The sequence below is a fragment of the Dysidea avara genome, chromosome 11, assembly GCF_963678975.1.
Source record: "Dysidea avara chromosome 11, odDysAvar1.4, whole genome shotgun sequence".
Classification (NCBI taxonomy): domain Eukaryota; kingdom Metazoa; phylum Porifera; class Demospongiae; order Dictyoceratida; family Dysideidae; genus Dysidea; species Dysidea avara.
In genome coordinates, this window is record NC_089282.1 from 4,257,897 (window position 1) to 4,283,825 (window position 25,929).

General features: G+C 38.2%; 2 protein-coding genes across 5 annotated transcripts; both read right to left on the bottom strand.

Moving 5' to 3' along the window:
- Positions 1-1,156: 1,156 nt before the first annotated feature.
- LOC136238513 (alpha-mannosidase 2-like) lies at positions 1,157-25,490 on the bottom strand. 3 transcript variants are annotated; one of them, XM_066029049.1, is made up of 9 exons: positions 25,401-25,490; positions 4,636-4,686; positions 4,518-4,581; positions 4,344-4,405; positions 2,952-3,082; positions 2,763-2,899; positions 2,363-2,486; positions 1,578-1,732; positions 1,157-1,377 (listed from the first exon to the last, which is right to left on the bottom strand). In XM_066029049.1, exons 4-9 carry the CDS (start codon positions 4,364-4,366, stop codon positions 1,240-1,242), a joined length of 708 nt encoding a protein of 235 aa, XP_065885121.1. In that variant the 5' UTR covers positions 4,367-4,405; positions 4,518-4,581; positions 4,636-4,686; positions 25,401-25,490; the 3' UTR covers positions 1,157-1,239. The 3 variants fall into 3 exon arrangements, with proteins under 3 accessions (XP_065885121.1, XP_065885120.1, XP_065885122.1); XM_066029048.1 differs by lacking the exons at positions 4,344-4,405; positions 4,518-4,581; positions 4,636-4,686; positions 25,401-25,490 and adding an exon at positions 4,033-4,313; XM_066029050.1 differs by lacking the exons at positions 4,344-4,405; positions 4,518-4,581; positions 4,636-4,686; positions 25,401-25,490 and adding an exon at positions 3,525-3,556.
- Positions 5,155-6,966, bottom strand: LOC136239209 (uncharacterized). Of its 2 annotated transcripts, none has more exons than XM_066029938.1 (2): positions 5,963-6,966; positions 5,155-5,905 (listed from the first exon to the last, which is right to left on the bottom strand). In XM_066029938.1, exons 1-2 carry the CDS (start codon positions 6,140-6,142, stop codon positions 5,609-5,611), a joined length of 477 nt encoding a protein of 158 aa, XP_065886010.1. In that variant the 5' UTR covers positions 6,143-6,966; the 3' UTR covers positions 5,155-5,608. The 2 variants fall into 2 exon arrangements, with proteins under 2 accessions (XP_065886010.1, XP_065886009.1); XM_066029937.1 differs by having other exon boundaries at positions 5,797-5,905.
- Positions 25,491-25,929: the final 439 nt, after the last annotated feature.

Genomic DNA, 25,929 nt, shown 5'->3' on the forward strand with positions numbered 1-25,929 from the left:
AGTATAGCTAATTAGGAACCCACTTCTGGTTTAAGAAACCAAGGTGAAGCCAAGATATTTCCTAACAAACTTAGAACATGTTTAATTTTAACTGCGATATATTTTTGAAACCCACAGTCAAAAACAAACTTTCATAAGGCTTTTGCTAAAAATTAACGATGCTACACAGTGAATGTGTGAATGAAGTGTCTGAATAATTATTCAGCAGGTTTCTAACCAACTTAAGGTGGTTTTATATATCAAAGCATGCCATGTGTGCCATGTTCTAATAATGTCTTTTGTCAGATCTGTTAAGAAAAGAGGAGTGCACCTAAGGGCAGTATAATTATGAGCAAGGGGTCTGGGGTATCCCTCCCCTTCCTGGGGAAGCTATAGGCATTTTTAATACTGATACAATTTTGCTTTGTGTTCATCAGTTGTGTTGTATAGGGATCAGTGACAGTACATGAAGATTTCCATGAGCTGCTAGTTTATGATTGTGACCCTCAAATACTTTTGTTAGTTATGGTGTACATGTAGCCACTGCCCATGATCAGTGTAAAAAAACGTATTTGCAACACCATGAATATACCATTAATAATAATAACCGCTGCCCTCATTACCTGATTGCACTTAAGGTGACGGGAAACAAGGTATCTCATTATGTTGGCCTTAATTCACAGGCCATAACTCGGTGTACATTATGAATTTTGTATGTGGCAGAGTTCCATGAGTATTCGTTGGTTTGTAAATGGTATACACTATTGTTCTATCAAATGCTGTATGACTGTTCCATTAATGTGTTTGATGTCTTACAGATTACTACTCAATTACAGTATATTACCAAGTCGAGTATTGATATCATATTCTGGGACACATAGAGTTGCCTTACTCTTAGTTTCTGATTATCAAGTCAGTCTTTGTATACAGATTTACCTATTAAAAGTGTTCAATAAACTAAGCAGATTAAAATACCATCAAACTCAATATCCTCAATTGCTTTAGTTAGACTACATGCTTGTATTTTGATAACTTTATTACAGTACTATTACTTGTTAACATCACTTCAGCTGCCCACACAATAACTCATCAAACACAACACACATGCACTCAGCACATTCTGAATGGAGGCAAGCTGCACTAGCTTATAGCCGACTTCATTTGCTTGAAAAACACGTAAAACAGAGGCACCCATAGGGTGTAAATTATGAATATTACTATAATATACAACTACATAACAAAATTGTAGATATCCAGTCATTAGCTCCAGGACAGCTTGTGTGTGGCGATTTCCATGGGGTCAATGTGATCTGGGGCAGTATCAGATGGGTACATCATAGTAAGTGACATTCTCTGAGATGATGACGGCTCTTTAGTAAACATTGTTCTTGCTGATACCTAGAGAATGTACAGAGTTGTCGTACAGGGAATACCACATATTGGTCGAAAACAGAACAATGAGATGTGGAAGTTTTTAACCCTTACATAGTATTGGAGCTACTATACCATTCCCATAAAGTTACAACATTTTGTAGAAGCACTTTATTACAAAACTGATACTAAATATTTAGGCTACTATTTTGTACTGTATATCTTACTTGTCCGCTGCTGAGATGACATGTTAGCAATGCAGCACTAAACCCACAATCAAATCCTTTTCTGTGTAGTAACATAGCAGCCTCCTTGGAACTTGATGTTACTACACTACGTAGGTTCAGCATGTGAATATCACATGGTAACTGACCCTTCAAACCTGTAAGACAAGAATTGAAAAGATCTCAACAAATAATACAATGGAAATTTCTCAGAGGCAATTTTTAAAATAAACGTCAACCTACATAATTATGACTATCTGTAATGTCAAATATCCATAACTGCTCAGATAGCTAATTAGTGCATGATTTCATTAATTTTATGTCTACTTTCTCCACCATGTCTAATTACACTTTTGGGCACATACAAAAGTTGTAGGAATACTCAATAAATTTCGGAAATTTTTTAAAAACTAATTAATATTTGCACATTCCCGCCTTCAAGTTGGTTAGGTGCTTGCTGTGCTTTTGAGTTTTAGAATATACTATGGCTTCATGTTGCCTTTGATCTAACTGAATGTGTAAATCTTGATATGTTTAACTTTTACTCCTGGAGTTTAACTACCATATGTGACCAAATTTCCCTTGCTATACTGTCAGTTTGCAATTGAACTGCACTGTACAGAAACAGCATTTGACTATGTACTTTTATTATATGAACACAATTTAAAATTTTAATTTCTGTAGTACTGTTAAAAGTACTTGACAAAAAAATTTCCATGAGTATCTATATTACATCATATCTCTAATCCAAAAACATGCCATACTATATAATTGCTATAAGAACTTACCAGTATATGAAGCTGCTAGTTGATGACTACTTGATGTCTTCATGATGAAGGGGTGTATGGGTAGTGTTAGTATGGATGAGGTGTAGTGTGCCATCAGTGATGGGTAGGCCACTTGTCTTGTTGGCTAGTGGACAACAATACAATAAGTCACTGTAAATGTTCTGACTGCTCTATTAGTGTAATATGTGGTCATTCAGGGGTTCTTTAGCAAGCTTAACCGTGATAGACTTTCACTCTAAGGACCGGGTGAACTTTAGTTGTGAATTGTAGTTCAAACATGTCTGCTCAAGTTGGTAAAAACTAAATTATATAATGCGAGTGTATAGCAGTGAGTAGTATTTGCTAAACTATAAGAAGGTGCACCTGATTCAGTACCTATAAAGTAAGACACAGTGCTTACATTAGAGTCTGCAGAACTCCTGTGCTCCACTAGTAACCTAAAGCTGGACAAAGTGACCTTGTTATCCATGACTCCATGACCAAGTCCTCGATTGTCATCCATTGACAGTCTATGATCAAGTACCACCTCAAAAACACCTATCACATCATGTTTGTTATGACTAGGGGGTGTAGGGTGACAGTAACACACCTGTTTCTCGGCTGGATACACCCAGTGGTTGTCCTGACAACAGTGTCACTCTAGAGGTTGTGTCCTGGAGGAACATGTAGGATGGTATAGGGTAGAAGTTGCCTTGTGTGGTCAACTTTCCTCCGTACAGTCTGTAACAAGGAATGAAAAAAAAGTAGTAGAAAAGTATTTACATACAGACGGACAGACAGACAGACACATACGCACCCACAATGTGTTTATGGTGTAAATGTTTGACAGTGATTATTTTAGGAATATACTGAAACATCCCAATAATATCCCAAGGACCACTAATTAATTCAAACCAAATTGTGTATAGCAAAATTAGGCAACTATTATTGGTACCGAAATTACTCCACTACTCACATCTTTTCCTCAGAAGTACAAAATAGAAATGCATGGCAAAAATCTACTCAAAAAAAGTTAAATGATTTCAAAACTACATATTGGGCTGCAGAAAATACGCTGAATATAATCGACAACGTTTTCCGAGTATAAAACCTGTAAGAAAGCTAACATGGGAAATAGAATATTGATCAATATACCCTAATAGAACAGTCAGCATAGTCATACTCTAATTGAGCAGTCATTTCACTGTTGCTGAATTCTCTCCTGCCCGCAGAATTTCATAAGGACCATCTGCCTTATATAATGTCTACAAGTCATGTAAGAAAGCCACATGTAACTTGACACCTTCACACTGTGATCAATTAGAGATAACAGGTACACTAATGCAAATGGGACCATGGACAAGTGTCCTTATTAACAGGGTGTCCTTTTTAAAGGGTTTTGTTGTGCTCAAAGTCCTGCAATTTCTGTCAAAGGTTTGCAGTATCCGTTTCAGTTTTACTGCGCTTTAAAATCAAAGGTCTCACTGTCATCCAACACTGTTGAATGCATTATATTACAAGAACATTTGATGGTTAAAAGTTTACACTAACAGAGCTACCCCTCAATGCATAAATATTGTTTGCTAGAACTCCATCCTAAATGTTATTGAGGGCTCAGCGAAATGTGCATATCCTATAAATATATGTAGGAGAGGTGTCAGCGTATATACAAATCATTTCTATGCGCAAACCTGGAAGCCATTAAAGTCAGTGTAGTAGACATAGTTATTATTATTAACTGTCATTGAAATCTTCATGATCAGCTCCTGTAACAATATACTGTATGCTGTAATTGATGGTATGTGTAAGCTATACAAATATTATGTACTAAATGAAGAACATAAACTAATTCATGCACATGAATACACAAAAGTACAGCAAACCATTCTGTGATGGCCACTGTTACACAATCACAACTACCTAGCATCACCCCCAAATGGCCAATGATCCAGCCATTAGATCATACAGTTTTACTGTGTAAACACATGTACACGACCCACACCTTGTTACTCTCCTTCCTAACATCCACAATGTTAGAGATATAAACTGACTGCCCGTCCACCCCTGCAACAAAACAATAAAATAATTATGTAGCTCATCACAGGTCTACACCTCAAAATTGCAGTAAAGGGTTAACTCTACGCACAAATGCTACACATATTCTTATGTACCTCACCTGGTGAATTAGACAACTGTGCACTATGGGTGATCATCTCCATGGTAACCTGTACCCGGTGAAGCTTTAGAGCAACAAACACACATTATATCCAACTGGGAAAGGATAGATGACTGACCATTGGTCCTTTGATGAAACAGAATGGTAATGATGACTTATGAACAATGCTCTGTAAAAACAATGAGAACATGAAATATGTACAGTGCAACCTGTCTAACTCATTTAAATGAAAATAGCTATAAGCAGACAAAGAACAAATCTCTTTTTATAGTCAGGGAATATTAGCAGATATTTGGCATATCTAGGAATAAATCCCTTACCAAGAAATTTTTTTACCAATGTGTTTGTAAAGGTGTCTACTAACCCTCCTCAAAAGATTTAAACACAACTCCCCTAGGAGAACCCGTGACAGCTTCCAGAAGTTGGACTATCCATGACCTTATTTGAAAATGGTTGATTGCTGTTAGTACAGCAAATCATGTGGTTTAATATGTATACATTGCAAGCTTTAAACCATTCCTGAAATTGATGAAAAGACCACTTTCACTCATTATTATTATTATTAGTTGGTATAAATTATTTTTATAACTCGTGTATTTCTTAAGGACTAGTTTAATATTGTCTGTTGCCTCATAAGTCAATGTCTGGGTCTTCTCCGGACTCTCCATCATCAATGCAATTCTTGCATGTAATTCCTTTGCAATTTCCACATGCTGAGATACACTTGACATCGTTCTTCTTACAGCTGCACCATCGGTTGCTACAATCTCCTTTACAATTAAAGCTTATGAACTTTAAAAGTTCCTCAGGTGCCATAGGGTCTAATGTCGGAACTGGCTCATAGCCATTACTCCCTAATGTCCATCCATAGCCACTGGGGTCCAAAGACATGCTCTGCAATAGCATCCAGTCCTGGGTTTGTAGATAGGCATGGAGAGAATGCTGTGCAGCTGCACCCTCTGTTGGAGGTAGAGTTTCTGGTTTGATTAGCCCAGCTACTGCCTTTCGTGAGAACATGCTGTATCGAATTGCAGCTAAGGCAGTACCTGGTGCATGGTAAATGTGCTGGAAAATTGAAATGCCACTCCTGATCACCACATCCTTACTAGCCTGTACATCAAGGAAGGTGTCCATGTGTTCATCATTGTCCCCAGCACAAAACCTGTCAAATAGAGTGGTTTTCCCATGGCTGGCAATGGCAGAAACAGTATAACAACCAGTAAAGGCATGACAAAGTAGCAGGTAGCGCCTCTGTCTTTCAGACAGAGATTCTTGGATTCTCCTGACATCATAAGAACGGCCTTTGACGTGGTAAAGAAGAGTGGATGATTGGTGTATGAACTATGGTGTATTAGCATCATTAGCACATCAGCATCTTCTGCCCACACCTGAAAATAATAATAAATAGAATAACAACATAGTAACCATCCATGGGGTCCACTGACCTCAACGGAGTCATCTTTAGCAGCAGCCAATGCAGCCTTCACAATTGAAGCGTCAGCATCATTATCATACAGCTCTACAGTGATCTGATGTTTCTGGAATGCTGAAGAGAGGAGATGGATGATTTCACTCTTGTTATGAGTGTTGTCTAGGAACTTTGCCCTTGGTGTCAAATGCATCATATTCGGTCGAGTTTGTACATCACATCAGGAGTTCTTTGTACACCTAATGTGATCATGATCTTTAGGTGAGCTGCTGTAGCCATCAAACACCATGGTGATCTTCTGAGAGTACCTGCCAAGATACTGTACGTAGCTCAGGTAACTGTCAGCAATCTCCTGCCAAGTATGGCCTTGTTCCCACTTCACCATGTAAAGAAGCCATCCACCATCCACTACCAGACTGGAGCAAGGTTGGTTAGTGAGGTCGAGTGGGTCAGTCAACACTTTCAGGCTAGTGTTGGAAAAAATTGTTTTGTTTGCCTTGTTCATTTTATGATCTTTGTTACTGAACAAGGACAAAGGTAGGGGAGTCAGTTCATACTCTAAGCTTGCCTCAATTGTCATATCTCGTTGAGCGATAATTATCAGTCGGTTTAACAACCTAAGCGAGTTAAGGTAAATCTTCCTCTCATTGAGCTTAGGAATCTTTCTGAGTGATGATAAGGCCTGTACCTTGAACTTCACTTCCATGGTTGAGGTTACTGGTTGTGCATCCATCTTCTTCTGCATCTCCCTCCCTACTTCAGCTGCTCTCTCTGCATTGACTCCATCATTTGCAGTGCTAGTAAATCCTGTTGAGAATGACACAAGAAACTGCTTGTCTCGATCATGGTTAAAGGGATTATTCTCTTCAAGCCATGTGAGAGCAAGTGCGATAGCTTCAGCATCTCTTTTCATTCGTGTTTTGGCAAGATCTTTGTGGAGTGGACAATGCTTTTTGACACCTTCCTCCATGCGCTGGTTGACATCTGCGAAGTGGTTTAGTGTTTGCACCCAGCACTTGTGTACAGAATCACTATTCCTCATCCTACCTCTGCTCAACCCACCTTCTGATTTGGCTGCCTTCATTAGTCTCTGCTCAATACAGATGTCACACCAGATGCCAGACATTATTGGGAGCAGTTTACTGAGGTACAGTAATATAAATATTGTCAGGAATGCATTATGTCCTTCATATTATAAAGATGCTTTAAATATTTAATTATAATGGCTATTGCTTTAGGAATAGTACTCACTGACACTGTTCTGCAAAGGGAAAGGGAGGGGGGGCCTTAGCCTCCCCCATAAATCTACTGGAAGGGTGCAATATAGTTTGAGTTGTGTAGTTTGACATTTCACACTATGCTTACAGCAATCAGACAATTTCAAATATTTCCAAATAAGGCTCATGAGTAGTCCAACTTCCAGCAGCTGCCACGGGTTCCCCTAGGGGAGTTGTGTTTAAATCTTTTGAGGAGGGTTAGTAGACACCTTTACAAACACATTGGTAAAAAAATTCTTCTTAAGGAATTTATTCCTAGATTATATTAAAATTCTCTGACTATTACGGCAGACTTGGCAGTATTATTATTCAATGAGGATATTAAAGATACAATTCACAGAAAAGACAACTGTTCTTCTACAGTATACATGGTGTACAGCAATCTGCACTTGTGCTATAAAGCCTTAATAAAAAAATAAAATAAAATCTGAAGGGCTCGCATTGTATTTTCATAACAACAAAGCAAAGTAACACACATGCCTGATGCTTGAACTTTTAAAAATGGAAAAAAATGTGTGTCGGTGTGTTTGTGAGGTAGCATTGCTAAGTGGTTATATATAGAGCATGCATCATGCAGCCTGGTAATTGTAAGGTTCCAGATTCGATGCTCCATGATATCCAGTTGCTGTTGTTTTGGTTGAGCAACTCACATTCCTCCAATCTATCCAATGGGGACCTGTCAACTTCATGGAGGAGCAAATTTCGTAGCAGTGTTGGGGTTATTGTGTGAAACTTCAGGTTCCATGCATGGCCTAGTATCTATCAGTAAGACTTGGACTAGTCATGTCCCAGGAGAATTTGCCTGAGTGCCTGAGTGTTACTTGGTGCTGGTTCGCTGGGCTGCTTTACATGCTTTGTGTGTATTCGAGTCAGCATGCCAAATACAGGAGTCTGATTAAAAAATCAAATTACTAGCTAGCCTTGACTATTTTTGGAATTTCTCATTTGGTTCCTGACAAACAGAAAAATCCAGCCTGTATCATGATTATAGCTATATATGGATCACAATCACAATCATCACATAGGGTATGCAAAGGATCTATGACTAGCCAGCAGATACGTAGCTATACAGTTCTGCATAACCTGCAACTGTGTATATGGTGTGCATCTATATACGTAGCTGCAATTCAATAACTGCATGTCATGGTCACAGCATGTGTGCATCAACTTCGTATGTTTGCTTTATCATATGATTAACTATATCACATCATACTACAGGGCTGTAGCCAGACTTTTATCTGGGTAGGTTCTTTTAGAAGAAAAGTGGACCTTTTTATATGACATGATTCAGATTATATTATGGTGTGCGGCATGCTGAAACTAGGGAAGTCTAGGGGCATGCCCCCCAGGAAATTTTTTGAAAATAGATGCTAAAAGGTTGAATTTAGTGGCTTTCAGTCAATAAAAATAACAATTTTTTTAGGTAAGCTGAAGACCAGCTGTATGGATGATATCTGGAAAAATATCTCTACTGTTACTGTAATTATACCATCTGCACATGCATGTGTCTAGTAAACTTTAGCTAATGGACTTTTGCTCCTGTAGATTTGGACTTGTATACTAAAATTGTGGACCTTTTTGGTTAAATTATGGACCTTTTTGCTAAAATTGTGGACCTTTTTTTCCAAGAGGGCGAACCCTCCCTGGCTACGGGCCTGAGTATACATAGCTAAGTCAGCTTAGTAATCACTTGCATGTTTACATGTACCATATACTCAATTCTGAGTCCTGTACATTTAATACAAATAAATAAATAAATAAATAATAGTAGCTATTAAATAGCTATAAAATTAATCATCATCACAATTCATCACAGCTGGATCCACACATGTACTAAATCCTCACATTTCAAGTTAAGTATGGAATTGGTGTCTCGGCATCAGTGGTGACTCCATCAAGGGATTTGATAACATCATGGACCCTGGCACACTGTCATCGCCTTCCCGGCCTCTGGAGTCCAGTCAACTTGGTTAATCCTGGCAGCATGACGTTTTCGTGCTCTTTCTCACAATCGGAACAGTAGAGCGCGCAGGCTACCATCATACCATTAATATATACTAATTGAATCCTCCCAAACCTCATAGACACTTGACAGCCACTGCAATAACCTCGCCAATAACAATCCAGGTCAACACTGCTATATACCATGGCCAGACTATGTACCATGCGACAATCACCCTTGTATTTGCAAATGAAACGTTAAGGACAATGCTACATATGCAGTAGTACAGGCCTTGCAATGATTCACATTAAAAGTATTGGCTCATTCGGGCCTGCGCTAGGCTGTCTTTTTTTTTTTTTTTAAATTTATTTTTTATTATTATTATTATTTATTTATTTTATTTTTTATTTATGTAATGTTTGTAACTGTGTATTACAGTGAACAACCAGCTGACGTAAACAATGCTCCGAGTATTGCTCGGTAATGCTTGTCTGTCTTACAGAGGTTTTCAAGTTGGTTGTCCACATATGGCAACGAATAATTGTAAATTTGTTACCAAATTACCAATGACACGGATTGATTCTTATATGTACTCCTTTTTCCCTTCGGCAATCAAAATCTGGAATGATCTACCCTAAAATGTGATTGACTCCAATGATATTGATCAGTTCAAACAAAAACTAGCAATTATTTAATTTGTATGTATGTTGTGACCTGTGCACTATACTCTAATAGAGGTCAGCACAGTATTACGAATAATAACAATGTCAGAAATTCGTTGCACATGTACGGACAACCAGCCTGAAAACCTCTGTAGCTGACGAGATGATACCAATTCCTCACTGATCATTGTAGTCTGGCGGCGCCCACCTATTTGCATACAGACTACAACAATAACTCGACCGAGCTGAGGGCATGGTATAATTCGCCCTCAGCTCGGCTGCAGTAGGCTTGCCCTCAGCTCGAAAATTGTAGTTCCGCTGCTAGTTATAGCTCGAGCTATAACTAACTCGAGCTGAGGGCATGTTTTGGTTGGCAGGTTCCTAACCTGCCTCAGACTTGTGTGTGTGTGTGGCAAATCCTTCACTATACAACATGCCTTTAGCTGTCCTTGTGGCGGTTTTCCATCGATTTGCCACAATGAACTACGTAATCTAACGGCGGAACTACTACTACTTATTATAGGGTCCGCAATCCGAAAAATAAACTTCTACAAACCAATCCCCCTACCATTGTGGGATGTTCATTGTAGTATCCCATTGCTTGATCCACCATGAAACCGGAGGCACGATTGTTGTCGTCACAGAAATATTGTTTTCAGTATCTCGCAAGATGCAAAATTTATTTTTAAAATTTCGTGCTCCACACAAAGGACCGGATGAAACTTGCTACTTAGCCAAATCGTATCGGTGGGGTCTATTCTATGGAACGGAACGGAACGGAACGGAACGGAATGATGGACTAAACTGCGGAACGGAATGCTTTCTCAGATTGAAGCTTGCAGCTTACCATTGCTGTACAAGTTATCAGTGGCACTTCCAGCAGGTAATCAAACGTACCCCAAGAAAGATAATTTAATTTAATTTAATAATTGCTTTACAGAATTGGAATGACATACAGTAGAGGCTATAGTGATTACAGAGACATACAATTCTGAAGGACTACCAGTGTCCTGCACTGGTAGCCTAGAGCACTAACTACTTAACTACAAAAACTATACATGCATACATTTATATAATAGTTACAAATAATTATAGTTGGTTGGTGCAGGAGTCTTGGAGCAGCGGGTACAAGGACACAGGTAATGAAAAGTACAGGGGGTATTATCAAAGTTAGCTAAAAAATGATTCCATAAAAATGCTTTCAACTTTATAAAACGAATTTAAGGATCGATTGTGGGTTCATGTTGGTTGTCATTAGTAACGAAGTACTAATTGTGGGAACAGCTGACTCAGTGTGTTCATCTTTGGATATATCAAGTAGGGAACTTAATGCATGACTTGTTTTACTAGTATGTGAGTTATTTTTACTTACTTGACTTTAGAATGTACAGTCTGAGGCCCAGCCTTTCTAATCGGCATAAATCAGTATGTGTATAGCTACACTACAAAGGAAACAAGTATGGTGACAAGCTGAATCAACTCAGTCTAAGCAGAATCTAAAGGAATTTTGTGCAGTGTGTGAGGAGCAAACATTAGATACCTCAAGGAGGCTATATTGTGTGAACATCAATGATTCATTAACAGAGTAGTGGACTATTGTCAGATATCTCAGCCTGAGTACTGAGTTGAATTCTGGATGGGGTCTATTTTACAGAATGGAATGCTTTCTGAATCAACTTGCAGCTTGGCTAACTGCTATCATTGCTGAAATTGCATTTTATCAGTGGAACCTCCAGGAAAATGGAATAGGATAATTATAAGTGATTGTTTAGGTAATCATGACTTTATTCAGTCTAATAAACAGAATATATGGTTGATTGAGTGAGGTATCACTTTCAGAATGTTCAGACGACCAGTGATGAGATGCATGGATTCATCGAATTTTTGTTGCAGTTGGAGACATTAAATATCCAAAAGCAAACTGACTGTATAATATTAATTCACTTTCTTTATATTTTCTCAATTTTGAGCCTGTATACAAATAATTGAATTTTCCTTGTCAATAGAAATCCTAGAATAAGATGGGAGAGAAACTTATCTTTGTTTACCTATACTGTACAACCAAGAGTTCGTAATACTGATTTGTATGGGGGAGAGTGTCTAACTCTCAGTATGGCCTGTACAAACACCCTGCGTAAAGTTCACCTTTCATCAAATCAACACCTTTACTGGGGGATAGAAAACTGTTGATTAGTGTTGCTGAAGAAGGTAAAGCCTTTGTTCTGAAATAAGGAGGGTGTTTGGTGAATGCATTTAAGATTGATTTGTGTTTACTTTAAGCAGGGTGTTTGGTGAATGCATTTAAGTTAGACACTCTCCACCTTATTATGAACTCTTGGTACAACTTCAAAGGAAAATGAAGAAAACATACAGATGAATCAATAAAATCACTACAGTAAGGTGAATTACAGACTAGTGAGATCTTGGTTAATTAATGACAGTGGTTGGAAATTAAGTGTGGTAGCTTCTTGTTCTTGAATGTTGCAAAGTGGAAGTACAAATCAAATGAGATATCAATTTCATTATGAAAAATTTGTATACATAAATAATCTAGCATTACTATCCTCCACTTAAACATGCTACAACAGTACTAGTGTCAGTACATTGGCAGTGAGTCTACCTTGAAATTTCAACTCTAGAGTAGATCCAACACAGGACAGCCTGCACTGTAACAAATACATGTGATCCCATTGTAATTTCATGGACCAGCTGGACTGGGAATCACTTGAAAATAGACGAACAAATTTAACCTGTTTTGTTTGAAGTGAAGCATGTGAAATGTTACACTTAAGAAATCCTAGGATTCTTAGGTGGTATGTAATTAATGTGAGTGTTCCATTTCAGGTCTGACTAGATACATTGAAATTACACACACATCTTGGTCCAAATCACGTTTGCCTGGTGGCTACGGGCATGGTTTCACATGCAGCTTATAATAGAGATTTGGGTGATCTTGGAGTTTTGGCATTTAGCCTGATTCAAGGCTAGTAGTCAGACACATCCTTGAATTGTGCAACAGATAAAATCAGCTCACTATTGAATACGGCATTAGTCCACTGCACCAGCTGTTAATATATAAATAACTCCATGCATACACTTCAGTGATGTTTGCAGAATATACCCTCCTTGCGGACTGCCAAAATATTTGCTCCTCACACACTGCACAAAATTCTTCAAGTTTTAATTCAGCTGGCTCTTTCCTGTTACCAGTATCTTCCTGCTTGCTTTATTTATACACTGACTTATGACTTGAAAGACCGGCCCAGACTGTTTTCTAAAGTCTAAATAAGAAAAACAGCTCACATAAAGTTCCCTTCCGTATGGATGAACATCACTGATACAGCTCATCCCACAATAATACATCGTTACTAATGACAACCAACAAAAACCCACAATCGATCCGTTAATTCTTTTTATCTTATGTTTAATCACCCACTGGAGATGCCACTGCTAACTTATAAGGGAAGTTTCAGCAATGGTAAGTTGCAAGCTTCAATTTGAGAAAGCGTTCCGTTCCGTGGTTTAGTCCATCATTCCGTTCCGTTCCGTAGAATAGTCCCCACCAATCGTATCCAGAGATGATGTAGTTGAAAAGTACGCACAGAAATAAGTAAATGATTTGCTGGGTGCCCGGCACAGGGTTGCTTTCTTTGAAAAAACAGACAAAGAGATACGAAGTTTCGAATTCAAACTGCCCTACCACCCAGGGCGAGAGAAGCCAACTCTTTCTCATAGTGTTTTGATACGGTTGGGTGCATAGTCTGTCTATGCTGTTAGTTTGGAAAAGATCTGAGACTTCTCACCATCTGGGTGACGAGCGTCAAAATGTTCTGCAGCATCAAAGAATTATGTCTCGCTTTCTAGCCATTTCCAGCGCTTCTGCAGCTACAACAACCATCAATTATAAACTAAAACTATGGCAAAAGAGGTCCCTGAACGTTTGGTAGCAGCAGTTGTCAATTATTATTTCATCCACGGCTTCCACGCTTCGCTCTAAGCTATGCATCAAGGGAGGCAGCAAAATCGTCCAAATTTGACTTCACCTCTCACACTTCAAATCTTTACTAGATCGTCCTACATAACCATTATGCTACAAAACATCCAAAACCAAACCGAAAAAAAGCACAAAATCTTTCATTTTTGATTCGAGCTGGGTGGAGCTCCTGGTGAGCTGCTGGTATACTGCATCATATGAAATCACAGAACACCAACTACTACTACTACTACTACCAAACGTTTTGATCCATCATTTATCATCATTCTAAACAAAATTAAGTGACCAGTGTGGCATCAGAAGTACTGGAAAGCACTTTGGTACCATTGAGAGAATCCCTTGAAATGACGCACGAAAATTTTGACGTTCTTCACCCAAATGGTGAGAAGTCTCAGATCCTTTCCAGACTAACAGCATAGACAGACTATGCATCCAACCTTATCACATCACTATGAGGAAGAGTTGGCTTTTCTTGCCTTGGCTGGTAGGGCAGTTTGAATTCAAAAATTTGTGTTTCGTTTTCTGCTTTTTGAGAGAAAGCAACCCTGTGCCTAGAACCCAGTGAATTATTTGCTTATTACTGTGCGTACTTTTTAACTACATTAACTCTAGATAATATCTAGCTAAGCAGCAAGTGCTATCCTGTTCTTTGTGTGGAGCACGAAATTTAAAAAATAATTTTTGCTTCTCACGAAATATTAAAATCGATATTTCTGTGAAGACAACAATCGTGCCTCCGGTTTCATGGTGTATCTAGCAATGGAATACCAACCACAATGAACATCCCACAATGGTAAGGGGATCGATTTGTAAAAGTTGATTTTTCGGATTGCGGACCCTACTTATTATTATTAATTAGCAAAGCCCACTAGGGGCAACACGCTAATGAGCATTACAATCACATATTATATTACTTACAGCGTTCTTAAATGTTTCAAGATCTATTGTGTCGATGTTAGGAATTTGAAGGGAATAATTGTTCGAGGGAGGAAGGAGTATTTGTACACATCAACTCTTGTTTGCAATTGAGTTAGCTTGAGAGGATGTTGAGCACGGGTGTAGGACACTGGAGTTGGTGACGGTAAGCAATGATCAGGTATTGCCAGTAAGTTCCTGACAATCTTGAATAGGAAGGTGAGTCTAACAATTGTTCTTCTGTTTTGAAGCGTAGGCCATGCAAGACTGGTTAACATGTCTGTGATGCTATCATGGTTTTGGTTAGATCTGTGCCAGGGTTGTTCAAAACGAAACGAGCGGCACAGTGTTGAATCATTTCTAGTTTACTAATACTAGCGTGATGATAGGGGTCCCAGATGGCTGAGTAGTATTCTAATGATGGTAAGAGCAATTGTTTGTAGACGTGTTCTTTAATTTCTGATGGTGCATTGTGGAGATTTCTTTTTAAGAATCCAAGGAGTCGATTTGCCTTGTTACAGATGTAATTGATGTGAGGATCCCATGATAGTTTGTGGTGGAGACGGATTTCAAGGTAATTGTGTTCTAATACTGTAGCCAGTGGAATGTCGGACATTTTGTATGTGAAAGCACTCTTGTTATGGTGTGTTGTTATCTGTAAAATTTTACATTTGGAGATGTTGAATTCCATCATCCAGTCAGTTGCCCATCTTGCTAGTGAGTTTAAATCATCTTGAAGTATTTTATGGTCTTGTGGTGTTTTAATGGTTTTGTAAATAAGGATATCATCTGCAAAAAGACAGATCTCACTCTGGGTGTTGGCAATGATGTCATTGATATAAATCAAGAATAGAACTGGTCCAAGAACAGACCCTTGGGGAACACCAGATGTTACATCACAAATGGATGATTTAGAACCTTCTACTATAACTTGTTGTGTGCGACCATGAAGAAAGGATTCAAGCCAGTGTAATACATTCCCTCTTATTCCATAATGCCTTAGTTTGTAGAGGAGTCTTGAGTGAGATACTTTATCAAAAGCTTTAGAAAAGTCTAGTATTGCAGCATAAACTTGTAAATTTGTGTCTATTTGTTTGGCAATGTCGTTGATGGTGATAAATAATTGTGACTCACAAGAGTGCTTAAACTTAAATCCGAATTGTCTGTCAGAAAGAATATTTTGATCTTCCAGATGTTTCATTATTTGACTTACTATAATGTGTTCCATTGATTTGCATATTACTGATGTTAATGAGATGGGGCGATAGTTTTTGGTTCAGATTTTTGGCCTTTCTTGAATATTGGACTGACAGGCATGTTTCCATTGGGATGGTACAGTTCCAGTTTCTAGTGATTGTTTAAATATGTGAGTAAGCATAGGAGAAATTTCAGCTGCTGTTGTCTTTAGTACAAGTGGATGTATGGAGTCTGGACCAGGAGATTTTGATGGATCACAGTTGGTTAGAATGTTGTAACTCCTTGTTCAGTGATTTCAAATGCTGGTAGAGATGGATGTAATGAAGGACCTTTGTCAGGAATGGTACTGCTGTTGTCATCAGTTGTGAATACAGATTTGAAATGATCATTTAAAACAGTTGCCTTTTCAATTGGGTCTGTTAAAGCATTGCCATTTTCGGGATGTATTAATGTACCAATGCCATCGTTATCTTGCTTACGGGTTTTCAGGTAGTGCCAAAGAGATTTTCTGTTGTGTGATGATACAAGATTTGTCACATATGTTTTGTGCTGGTGTTTAAGTTTAAGGTTTACCTCTTTCTGCAGCAATTTGTATTCGGACCAATCAGTGTCACAATGATAGCGCCTGGCTCAATTATAAAGTCTTTGCTTCTTTTGGATTAGCCGTTTCAAAGTGTTAGACATCCATGGTAAGTGAGTTCTAGTACTTGATGTTTTGGTAGGAGTGTGGTCTTCAATAATTTGCTGAAGATTCTGCATAAAAAAGGTCCAGTTTTCTTCTAAGCTTTGAGATGACATGCGATTTAATTCAAAATAGGTATGAGAAAGGTTGCATAGTTTTTCTCTGATTGTGTCCCAATCTGTCAATTTGTAAAGGTAGATTGTTTGGGAAGGTTTCTTCGACATATGATTGGGAATTTGAATGGTTGCTAATACTGCATCATGATCACTTAACCCTGGTGCTGGATGACAGGATAGTACAGAGTCAGGATGAGTAGTAAACAATAATTCTAATGTATTATGGGCTCTTGTAGGAAAGGTGACTAGCTGTGACATCTGGGTATCGTGTGCTAGTGTAATAAGTTTTTGACGGAAATGATATGAAATATATGATTCAGTTTGAGTACCATGTTCCCAATCAATACCAGGGCAGTTAAAATCACCACCAAGGATGATACAGGCATGAGGATATTTCTGCTTTATAGACACTAAGGAAGATTGCAAGTCCTCAAGAACTGTGTCAGTTGAATGGGGAGGACAATAAAAGCATCCAACAATGACATCACTGTTTTTACCAACATTTAGATATGTCCAGATAATTTCAATAGATGAATCGGTATCTATTTTTAAAGAAGGAATCGTGTTCTTAACAGAAATGAAAACACCCCCACCATAGCAATTTCTATCTTTTCTGTATGTGCTGAAATTGTTAGGAAATATTTCAGAGCTTAGAATAGTTTCATCAAGGTGTGATTCGGTCCATACTACAATATCAATATCATTGGTAAATAAGAAAGCCTCCAAATGTGTTCGTTTATTAGTAATGCTGCAAAAGTTGACAATAGATAATTAGTGAGGCATGCACTGATGTTGGCATTGAGCCCGCTCTCCAGCCCCTGGATAGCGAGCCTCAGTCTTCGGTATGCCACTGCTAATACGGAGGATGGTGCGAGACTTGATGTGGTAGCCCGGGACCTTTGGGGCCTGAACAGGCAGCATGCATATGTGTTTTTTGACATTAGGGTGTTTAACCCATTTGCAGGCTCCTATTCGTGGTCTCCTTTGTCCCGGTGCTATGTTACCAATGAGCAAGAAAAGAGGCATACTTATGATGAGAGAGTGAGAGAGGTTGAGAGGGCATGTTTTTCTCCTCTGGTGTTTTCAGCTCAGTAGTGGTGGCATGGGGCCAACTGCTACCACAGTTTACAAGAAGTTAGCTTCCATGTTGGCAGACAAATGGGATATGAACTATAGTAAATGTTTGTTTTGGTTGAGATATAGGCTTTGCTTCTCACTGTTAAGGTCTGCCATCATGTGTCTGAGGGGACATCGATCTTCTGTACATCGTCCCATACCTGCTTGCGTTGATCTGGCCTATTCCGAGGGCAGGCTCAATGCTGATGCCCTCATGTAGTTTATTTTACTGTTGCTGGTGTTATCCAGCTGTCCATCACTTGACAGCCAGTGCTGGGGGTGGTGGCAAGGACATTCTATCTAGCCCGGGAAAAAAAAAAAGCTATAACTGACCTGAACAACTTATTTATAAATAATAAAACTCCAGCCCTTTGATGAACAAAGGGCTGGACACTGCTTTGTTGTATGTTTTAGTGTAACTGTCATTGTCCCCCTCACCACCACCCTGTCATATTGGTATACCTCACCTAGACCTGCACTCATTAAAATGTTTAGGATTAGTGGTTGACCAAAAGTTGATATACAAGCTAACATTTTTAATAGATTAGTAAGTCTTTTTTCCATAATGAGATGCGACTTTAGCTGTATAGACTACCAGAGACAATGCAAGCTGGTATCAAATGTCACACAGCACATCACGACCTAATGGAAGCCACATAGGCAGCTGGTTTCAAACGTTTAGTAACTGGTCAACACAATCATGCCAGTACTCCAATAGAACAGTCAGCATTCTAATATAAAATCATTCCTCCACACTATTGCAACTATTGTACTCAGCAGTTATAGTTGTGTGATGAGAATTAGTTTGTAATACCATACATATATATAGGAGGTTTCTTAACCTACATGCATATGCCATATTGAAATTATGTACCGATCATACTGAAAAGCAGTGCATGACATACAGTATAAGAAGGATTGTAAGATATTATGGATCATGCATGGTACAATTGATGAGGATGTGGGAGGCTGTACACTAGCTGAAAGACACCACATCACACTAGGACTGGTCACTTCATAAGAATAGCAACACTACTGCTTTTAAATTTATTTTAGGAATTGCCATGCTTATATTGACTGTCATCCTTCAATTTGAAAACCTGTCACCAGAATGTTTGGATCCATCCATGAAATCTGTGCACTACTTAATAGATTCTTGAGGGTACACATATGGGGCAGACTGTAACACATACCAATTAATTATACAAGTACGGATGTTAAACCAAGCTACCTATACAGTTCCACCTGCCCTATACTGTCTGTCCTCACATTAAGTTCCTATATAATCCTAAAACAATTGTTCCTTAAAGATTCATAGTCAGTAATATGATAGCATAATATCATTGTGGAGGATAAGGCAGTTTGTTGGTCTATCCTGAGACTTGGCACAGTCAGTAGTCCTTTGAGTGTATAGAAACTATAGACTGATTGTGAGCAGGGTCCATGGCTCCAGGTTTGATGCTTCATGGTGCACAGTTGATATTGTTGTTGTTTCCTTGAGCAAGAAAATGACTCTATTTGCTTCAGTCTGCCTACCTGTATAATGGGGACCTGGTGGCCTGTGTCAATGGCATGGAGTAGCAAATGCCTACCTCTTCTTGTCATTTAGCAGTGTTGGGGTTTCAGGCTCCACAGGGCCATTATCCATGAGACTTGGACAGCCCTGCCCCAGGAGGATTTGCCTGCACAGACTCGAGTGCCTGAGTGGTGCACAGGCATCACATTGTCGGTTTGCCGGGTGGCAATAACTGCAGTTTTGCTTTGCATTTACTTTTTGTGTGTGTGTGTGTGTGTGTGTGTGTGTATGTGTGTGTGTGTGTGTGTGTGTGTGTGTGTGTGTGTGTGTGTGTGTGTGTGTGTGTGTGTGTGTGTGTGTGCATATTTGCAAATAAGAAGAGTTAAGTTAGGCACAATGCTAAATGCGGCAGTATTGCCCAATTATCTATATATAGGCCTTGCAATGCAACGATTCTCATCAAAGTCATTCATGTCATTCTGGCCTATACAAATTGATATTGTTAGGCCGGCTAGATTCTCTTTAAACACATGATACAGTATTCAGCACTTTCTTGAAAAGTATACTTTAAACTGATGTGGTTAAAAATCATACAAAACTCACATGGCTCATCCATCAAATTCATCATTCCCTGGTGGAATAAAACATTCTATTACAGTATTTTAATGCAGGTGACTGCTCTATTAGAGTTTTGATCATTTTAGTGGAAGGTTCTGACAAAATTAATGTTGCTTAGAATCATTAAAATCCTACTTGTATATTGACACAATGACAGTTCTCTGTTGGACATTCATGTTCCTGCTTCCTGTTCTCGTTTTCTTAGAATTCTACTTACCCCATTTACAGCTTTAAGTGATCATGTGATCTACCAGTATAATCAGTATTGGTTCTTTTGTGTTTTGAATTGTATGAATATTATTTTGAAGTGGTATCGATACATTTTAATAGGCATTCCAGCTCAATTTTAAAAATGAGCTTTTTATGTGCTCAAAAGATAGAGCATTAATTGCTGATCACAGTTTATTGGGTGAAAATTGCTGCTTTGGCATGTTTGGTCCCTAACACAGAAAAAGGTAAAGTATTTCTCTAGGGGCTCCCATACTGTTTTAAAGAAAAATAGCATTACAATTACAAAAAATAGCACAATTGAAATTCAATTAGGCAGCTAACAGCCATCTAGCTAGTACTCTAGGCTGTCTTCAAACTGCAATAGCTGTAAGTATGGGCTTGTTTGTATCTCAGTGGACTTCATCTACTTTGTAGTGAGCAAATATGTTCAGTCACTTAATAGTGCATATGGAGTAGTTAGCTACTTCAACTAAGCAGAAAAGAAATCAGTTACCTATACTGAGCAGAGGAGGTGCCACAATGATGCAATGGCAGTACCCAAGGTGGCAAACTTGAGGTTTCAACTATGTCATTGATTCAGTAATGTCAACTTTGAAGTGGTTCACACAACCATCAGAAAAATGTTGTGTAGCCGACTGAAAGTCACTAACCAGTGCAATATAACCACCATTAACATTGCAGTATAAGTATTATAAGTCCGTGTGACAGTAGCTACATTCTTCAAGTTTCAAAGCCGTCTTCTGTATAATTGCAAACCTTAGTAAGATCTCAAAACTTAGAAATAATACACATGCCAAAAATAAGATTTTCACTATGTTCAACGTGTTGAGAAACTAAGTGTCTTTAAAAGGGAGATCACAAATTGCCATCACGCAGCAGTATCCTTTACCTCCATTTGTTAAAAGTATTGAGAGCACATCTATTCTGTATTCTTCCATCAGCTCTCATCTGAAGAAATATCAACTTATTCGGGAAAAGTATCATGGTCTTCAGAAAAGAAGTCTTGTGAATCAGAAACACAACTTATTTACACTAGCTACTAATGAATTTGCAACAATACTCAACTGACAATGGTGGGAAAGTAGATGAATTATTTCTATTAACACTTTACAGTGACCAGCACTGAAGGTCTGACAGCAACATGTGCTGCAGCCTTAGGATTACCTAACCTAATTTCAAGGACTTAGACTTAATGACTTGACTTGGTGACTTGACTTAATGACTGATAAGGTGTAACAGAAAAGGGGCCAAAGTAAGGAAAAAAATCCCTCCAACCCCAGGATTCGAACTGCAGGTCACCCAATGTCTGGTCGGGGCCAGTCTTCCTCCAGGAGGGATGGATTTTCTTCCTTAAACTTAAAAGTATTACACTTTACAGTGACCAGTATTGAAGGTCTGACAGCAACATGTGCTGCAGTCTTAGATAAAGTTCAAAGTTTTCTAAACTGTCTGATTCAATCACACTATCAGGTAGACAATTCCATAGCCTTGTTGTTCTGGGAAAAAAGGAATTCTTGAAAGATTCAATTCTTGATTGTAAATGGATAAATTTATCCTGACCATGAGTAGAGTATGGAGCGGAGTGTAGAAAAGTGTGAGGGGTGTCAACAATATCATTAACAATTTTAGAGAACATAATTCAGGAGGACCGATTTCTACATAGTTTGAAAGATGGCTAGCAAAGTTGGCTTATAAGTGATGACACACATAGAAAAATTACTGAAAACAAATCTGGCCGCTCTCCTTTGGACCATTTCAACTTGATGGATGTGACTCTGTGTACATGGAGACCAAATGACAGAAGCATATTCAGGTTGAAATATTCAATCCAAAAAATAAGACAAACACGAGGTCACAATCAACGATTTCTATAGCCACACTCCAGAATTGATGCATACCTCTACTCTTATTACCCCTCCACCACATATGCAGTAGTGCTGTTGAATCCGGGTAGCAATGCTAACTTGCTAACAGATAATCATAGTGTAATTGTTTATGATTATGATTATGATTAAATACAGGTAAAGGAATAGCCTGTCTACCCAATCAAAACATACTTATACAAAAACAAATCTTGAATCAAATAAATATTATCTATCAAAGATTTAAAACTATTAATAGAGTTACTATTTACAACAGTTGCAGGTAATTGGTTCCAGTCGTTAATTATTCTATTAAAGAAATAGTTTGATCTACACAGTAGTCTGGAATGATGTTTAAATAATTTGAATTGGTGGCCCCTAGTTGGAATGGATGAAAAGGTGTATAAATCAGTGAAATCAGAATTAAAGTAATTGTTGAGGATTTTGTACAACAGGATGAGATTTCCTCTTAAGCGTCTATGTGTAGGAATTATGCCTGCATAATTTTGAGCATAATGATGGGTTTAAAGAATGGGGAATCATTCTGGCATTTTGAAGTGATTTAAGAGCATAATTTGCATAATATACAATTTCATGTAAGTTGAGATCAAGATACTCTAATAGAGCATAGAGCAGTCAACTACTCTAATAGAGCAGTCAACTACTCTAATAGAACAGCCAATGGATTAATCTTTACTCTATTGCAGTAGTAACTAAGCATCTTGCCAGCTAAAGATAGCTTTCCTGTCTAATAGAACAGGATGATTACTACTACACAATCTTTCTAAACATTATAAATTGCAAAGGTCAAATAACTTTTGTAAAAACTGGGAATAATTTTGAGAATAATGAGTTCATTTTGGGAATAATAAAAGCATAATGATAACTTTTTTGGAGAAATCCGGAATAAAATAATGATGAAAATTTGGAGCATAATTCACTGAGGCCTATATCTATGTGATAACGATGGCAATGATAATCCTGTAAGGGCAATAACATTTTAGTGGCTGTACGTTGAACTTTCTCCACCTTTTGTTGATCCAGAACAAAGTGGGGACCCCAAATGGAATTGCTATATTTAAGTATCGGTCTAACTAGAGTGGTAAATAGTTTTGGTACCATATAAGAATCAAGATGTTCAAAAGCTCTTTTAACCATTCCAAGTACAGAAGTACTCTGTTGGCCTTTGCAGTAACTTCAGTTGTATGGTCATGAAATTTAAGGTGTTCATCAAACAGTATACCAAGGTCTTTATGGGTTGTTGTGGTGTCAGTGATTTTTGTACTGTTAAGATACTATTAAATCTAAAATGATGATGGACTGGCCCAATATGTAAATGTTTGCATTTTAATATATCAAGTATCAGTTGCCAAGTTAGGGACCATTTATAAAGTGAGTTTTAGATCATTTTGAAGAGCCAAGTAGCTATTAATCTCTGTTCTTTATTACACGAAATATCGAATACAGGACTTGAAACTATTGACGGTACATCATTGACAAACATTGTAAAAGCACAGGACCCAACACAGACCCCTGTACTGGTTACTGGAACAGAGTGGGATGTGTGATTATTAAGCAGAACTTTCTGCTCTTTGTTTGATCGAAAATCTTTTATCCACATTAAAATCTTACCGTGAATTCCAAAGGAGAAAAGCTTTTGTAATAGACACTGATGAGGTACTGAATCAAAAGCTCCAAATATATTACATCAATAGGATGGCCATTGTCTAGGTGGTGTGTGAAGTAGTCTAATACATGCAGTAATTGGGTGGTGCAAGATCTACCAGGTATGAATCCAAATTGTTGGGAGGAGACCAAGTTGTGATCCAATATGTGATCTTTGATGATAGATTCCATCAATTTGCAAAAAAACAACAACAGAAGTTAAAACTAACCGGTCGATAGTTTGACACAAGCTTGCGTGCAACCTTTTTATAAATTGGTGTTACATGAGCAGATTTTCAGTCTTGTGGTAAGTGCCACCATTATTTAACAGGGGCGGATCCAGACTTTTTAAAAGGGGGGTTCCACTCTGGAATTGCCTAGCTGTAAGTAAGTCGAAGACCATAAAAAAAGGTCATCACCTGCTGACAATAGCTACCCCTCACCATAGATACCCTCACCAACTACATTTCCTTATTTATTACTCCACACGTAGTCTGCTACACTGCTCCCCTTAAGAATACTGTGACTGCTCTATTAAAGTAATTCAATCTTGACTGCTCTATTAGAGTATCTCAAGTAAGGGAGGCTCTTTCAAAAGGGGAGTTCCATGGAACCCATTGAACCCCTCCTGGATCCGCCCGTGATTAAATGATTGATGGATAATGGAACAGAGATGAATTCACCTAGTAATTTTATTATTTTAATAAGCCAACCATCAGGTCCAGGGGATTTACTATACCATAGATTATCGAGAGATAATCTATGACTATACCTTGTAAATTCATGTTGTAATTTTATTTATTTTTATTTAGGCCACATAAACTTAATTATTAGTTTCTCATCCTCCTGTACTCAAAATAGCAGTGCGGGAGGGGGGATATTTATTTATTTTTAGTACTGACTACTCTCGATAATCTACGGACTAGTTAGCTGAATTACCTAGCTAAAATGACTCAGAATGCAGTTTTCTTAGACTGCTCTAGCAACTTACGAAGGTGCTGGATAGCTGCATTCAGCCACCAGTGGTGTAAAAAATCTGTGATTAGGTAAGAAAAATGGCCATGTGGGCGGGGATGAGAAACTAATAATTAAGTTTATGAAGGCTTTACAGCACAAGTGCTGAAGGTCTGTAGAACACCATAATTGTTGGTATGCTCCGCTGCCCTGACTCTGCATGGAGGTTTCTGTACAGTATAATAGTAATGGTACATAATATAACTTCAGGCCCGTACACAAGAATTTCAAAAGGGGGGTTCTAAATTGAAGCGGTAGGCGATCCCAGATGCAGGGGTCTGGGGGCTGTGCCCCCAGACGTTTAGAAAGTCAATGTCCTGAGAATAGCCTCAAATTGCTTAAAGGCAGAAAAGCATGCACTGATTAAATAAACTTCTCACACATCATTGTGTTGAAACAAATTCCACTCAATATGGGCTCATCGCACACTAATGCAAACAAGAGATTAAAATATGGTTGTAATGCATGTACACTCCAGCATTTCTAAGACTGCTCAGGGTCATTCATTTCAGCTATAAGCTAAACCTTACATTTCACCATTGCCCAAACATGGATGATAACCACAATAAGGTTAATATGAAAACTGACAGACTCACACACTTGACACTTTAGAATTCATATCATTGGATGCAACAAGCCAGGCTTACTTGTGTTATAGTTGTTGTTACAGTTAACAGTCTATCAGTCACAGTGTCCATCAAGTCTGGTGCTCATCATTGCTATTCCGGGTTCTTATTAGAAAATATTTAACAAATTACGATTGGAATTAATCGAAATAATATTAATAGTAGGGATGGCTCGATGGATAGCCTTATTAAGATACTGTAAGTAGAGTAATAGAAGCCTTAGCGATAGAAGAAAACCACTGTCTGTATTCATGCATCATTAAAGTGGTTTCTATGTACACAGATAACCTCGAAGCGCTATGGTTAATACCTGGAAACCACATGCGGTTCAGCTGGTAGAAGCCATGGAATGCCTGTAATGCTGAACTGTGCCACTTGAGTGTTAGCAAAGCCTGTGGCCCTGATAATATTACTTCATTTCTACTGAAAAATGCTGCAGATTATATTTCCATTCCTCTTTGTCACTTATTCAACAAATCACTATCAACAGGTACTCTTCCCTTTGACTGAATTTCAGGAAATATTGTTCCGATACACAAGCGTAATGACA